This window comes from Thalassophryne amazonica, chromosome 12 (genome assembly GCF_902500255.1).
Source record: "Thalassophryne amazonica chromosome 12, fThaAma1.1, whole genome shotgun sequence".
NCBI lineage: Eukaryota > Metazoa > Chordata > Actinopteri > Batrachoidiformes > Batrachoididae > Thalassophryne > Thalassophryne amazonica.
In genome coordinates, this window is record NC_047114.1 from 92,934,806 (window position 1) to 92,938,638 (window position 3,833).

Genomic DNA, 3,833 nt, shown 5'->3' on the forward strand with positions numbered 1-3,833 from the left:
TTTAACTTCTGTGTGTGTGCGCGCTGCTCTGAGCTCACAGCAGCTACGGCCTCACACACACACTCCCACTAACATTTTTCCTGTTTCACGTATTGCGTTTGCAAGGGTACCAAATAAACTATCCCTGCATGTCTCCACTTCATTTCCAGTCATCTGTAACTCACACATGGTATAAATTCTTGTCTGTGTTCATGTTGACTGATCTGATGGAGTGAGCAATCCCAGCTCCAAGGGCCTATTTACATGAATTTTCATATGCAAATATGAACATGGAAAGGGAGGGGCTTGGTGCATGTGCACTCATTTCCACATTGATTGGGATGTACAAAAAGGAACGTGCTTGGATCCATGTGTACGCACACTTTGATACATCTGAATTTTTTTGTGCAGTTTCTGTGTTTTGGTGTATGCTATGTTGTACATGAGGCCCCAGGCCTTTGAATGTCATTCAGATGAAGTAGTGAAAGTACACCACCTGCAGGTTGGAGAACGTCAACAAGAAATTAAGAATTGATTCATTCAACTGATAATTGTGGAAAATCTTTTATTTGATTTATTTTTTACGTATTTTGAACCCACTCATGTTTGCAATCTGGAAAATGTTCAGCTGTGGCATACATCATCATCTATTTATTATTTTACACACCTTCAATAATTTGTCAAAACTTGTTTTTTAATTATTATTATATTGTTATTGTTATTATTATTATTATTATTATTATTATAGTTTTAATCATGCTGTTATGTGTCTTTCTTTGTGTTGTGTATTAATCAGGAGCACGATATGATCCGGCTGTTGGACCTACGCTGCTCCTCAGTCTGTGGAGGACTTGTTGCCGACAAAATGCCTGATTTTGCCCTGGAGTCTCTCGGTTGGTTTCTCAATTTTTGTTTTGAGTGCAATAATAAAATACATTCAGTTTTTATTCATGTCTGCTGTTCAGTGATTTTTCTTTTTAAAATATTCAACAAATTTCATGAGTAAATTTTATCTGGAAAATGTTAACAAACTACAAACATGGATGTAACAATTTAGTAGCTTTTTTTTATTTGTTTGTTGAATTATTATATTTTTAATGAAAAGTTAAGTTTCCCTGTAGTTTTTATTATTATTATTATTATTTTTAAACAAGTCTACTCTGTGTGTTTTTTTTTTCTTGTTATTTTTCAGGTGAAAGTTATTTTTCTTTACGTTGAATCAATGTTTGTTTTATTCTTCGTATGCGCTCGTGTGGTCACACAGCGATCTTCCACAGCTGTCCTTCGAACTGCGTGACCCTGTTTGGCGCCCCCTTGTGGTAGTGCTCAGTGAACCCACGCGTTGTTATTAGGTATGTTTTTTGTTTCTTCCTTTGGACATTCGTTACCTCTGAGTTTCTTCTTCTCTCTGAAGATCTTCTCAATAAAGATGATCGATTGTTTGGTGCCGGGTCTAACTCCGACTTTGTCTCTGATATTTCAGGGTCACCCCGAGCTGCTCTCAGGGAGGTGCTGGCCATTTCCGGGTGCACAGGGAACTCTTTTCATCTCCCTGTCCCACCTGGTCAGACTTACCCACGTCACACTGGACCACCTGCCGCTCTACAACTCCCCCACTGGACGCATCGACTCGGCACCAAAAGATTTCGAGATCTACGTGGGTGATCACAATCCAGAAACGAAGCCTGGGACTCCAGGACTCATTTATTTACCCAAAGAATTGTAGACTTGTTGTTTACCTGCTCATGGATAACCTGGTAACACATTGTTGGCAGGCACCATGTTACTCAACTGTTGGAACATTGTTTAATTCAGATATTTTTGAAATTTTGTCAAACAAAAGTTTGGCTGATGAATTTTTTTTTTTTTTGGAAAACTGAAGCAGTGGAATTAACAATCTAATGTTTTTAGAAGTGTACAGATGGAACATTCAGACCTGTTCAACATGAATATTTTTTATTATTTCATTTTGTTATGATTCAGAAATTGATCAACATTAGTTATTTTAATCAGGTCTGTTTGCAACAATCACTATTCTATAAAAATGACATCTTGTACAGAATTCACATTGTGGTCATGTTGCATCACGTTAGCACACCGATCTGCTGTTTTTCTATGCTAACACATAATCCAACTCTTAACGTGCGCAACATCGTCAACTATGATTTTCTTTTCAGCTAAAAAAAAAACAAAACAAAACAAAAAAAAACAAAAAACGAATTAGTTTTCAAAAAGCAGATGACTTCAGAAAACAGGCAGTTTATTGTAAAAGTTTAACACTGATTTTCAAGCTAACAGGGGGCTAATTTTTGGGATTAAGCTAACATTAACATAGAGACTTTTTTTTTTTATAACAATTATTCATCTGCTGTGGTTCCCCCAAACAAAAACACAAGCAGCCAAAATAAATTATGACTGTGTTTTTTTTATTAAATTTAGTAATAATTGTTCTGCTATTTAGCATAGCATTTAGCTTCAGTGTTCTGGACTTTGTTTCGGTTACTTTTTCTGGTCAGGTTTTTTTGTGACATGTTGTCTCTCCGTCTTTTTCAGGGGACAGTCAGCGAGAATGAAGACAGTACTCTGCTGGGGAAGTTCATCTATAATAAGGACGGCGAGCCGATGCAGACGTTTGAGCTGCCTGTGAGTCCAAAGAATCCGATCAGGTTCTGACTACAGTATATTTGTTATCTGTAGGCTTTAGGCAGCAACCTGCTGTCCTGCACACATTCTAACAGTACGTACTTTGTTCTAATCTTTCTTGTCTCTGCCTGCAGAAACCCAGTGAGGTGCTCCATCACTTTGTGGAGCTGCATGTCCTCACAAACTGGGGTCATCCAGAGTACACGTGTGTTTATTGCTTCCGTGTACATGGAACCATGACCTCCACGTAACGTCCGAAGTGGCCACACTATGTGTTTTTATAATATGTATAATTTTTTTTTAAATCTGTTTATAGAATTTAAGTAATAAATTGTTTAAATCAAACTGGGTTTGATTCTGCATTCTGTGTTGGAGCATCAGTTTGATCTAATTGTTGAAAACGGTGAATGTGCAGGTTTGTAACTTTGTTTTCTTTCTTTGAAAGCTCCGCGTTGGAGTGGAGTAGAAAAGGATTGTAAAACAGGAAAATGGATCAAATCTAGGCTCAGGTTGCCCATGTGCCTTCTGGCAAAGTGCAGCTAAAATTTCATGTTTTCCTGCATTTTTAAGAAAATTCACATAACTGGCAATGCAACAGAGCAAAGTTGCACTGTGCACAGTTTTACCAACCACACAAGCCCTTAACTCCTTCAGAGTGGTGATAATGTCTTGGTGGCTTCCCTCACTCCATTTCTCAATGATGATGACGAAGCTGCCGCTAATCCATCATCATCTAAATAATCACAAATCATCCAAATAAAGTTACTTTTTGTTGACCCGGTGCATGGACCGTGTGCTTAGACAGCCACAAGCTGATATGAAACTCCAAATGTATTTATTATGTCAAACTTTAACCCAAACCAACAGACTGACACTCAAACTGCAACATCAAATCTTCACAATTTAATCAAATCTTCAATCTAACTTAGACTTTTAACTATTTAAGTATTCCTTTAACGGTCTATTAATTATTGCAGCTATAGATAAACTACCGCAGTTTGTTCTTAAATCTCTTTTGTAAATCACGCTCCTTCCACTAGATGGCGAGCAGAACAACAGAATGAAAGCGCCACGTGCTGGTGTTCCAGCTCAGTCTGTGACCCACCGAATTCGGTGACCTACTCAAGAATTTTCAGCATTTCAACTGCCGGTCGTTACGTAACAGTATAATAGAAATTGGTAGCCAGCAAACGTGTTTCTCCATGAAAATT

General features: G+C 37.7%; 1 protein-coding gene across 1 annotated transcript; it reads left to right on the forward strand.

Annotated features, from left to right (window-relative positions):
- Positions 1-1,408: 1,408 nt before the first annotated feature.
- Positions 1,409-2,887, forward strand: LOC117521311 (SUN domain-containing protein 2-like). Its single transcript, XM_034182626.1, has 3 exons — positions 1,409-1,636; positions 2,533-2,622; positions 2,757-2,887. Exons 1-3 carry the CDS (start codon positions 1,409-1,411, stop codon positions 2,871-2,873), a joined length of 435 nt encoding a protein of 144 aa, XP_034038517.1. The 3' UTR covers positions 2,874-2,887.
- The last annotated feature ends 946 nt before the right edge of the window (positions 2,888-3,833 follow it).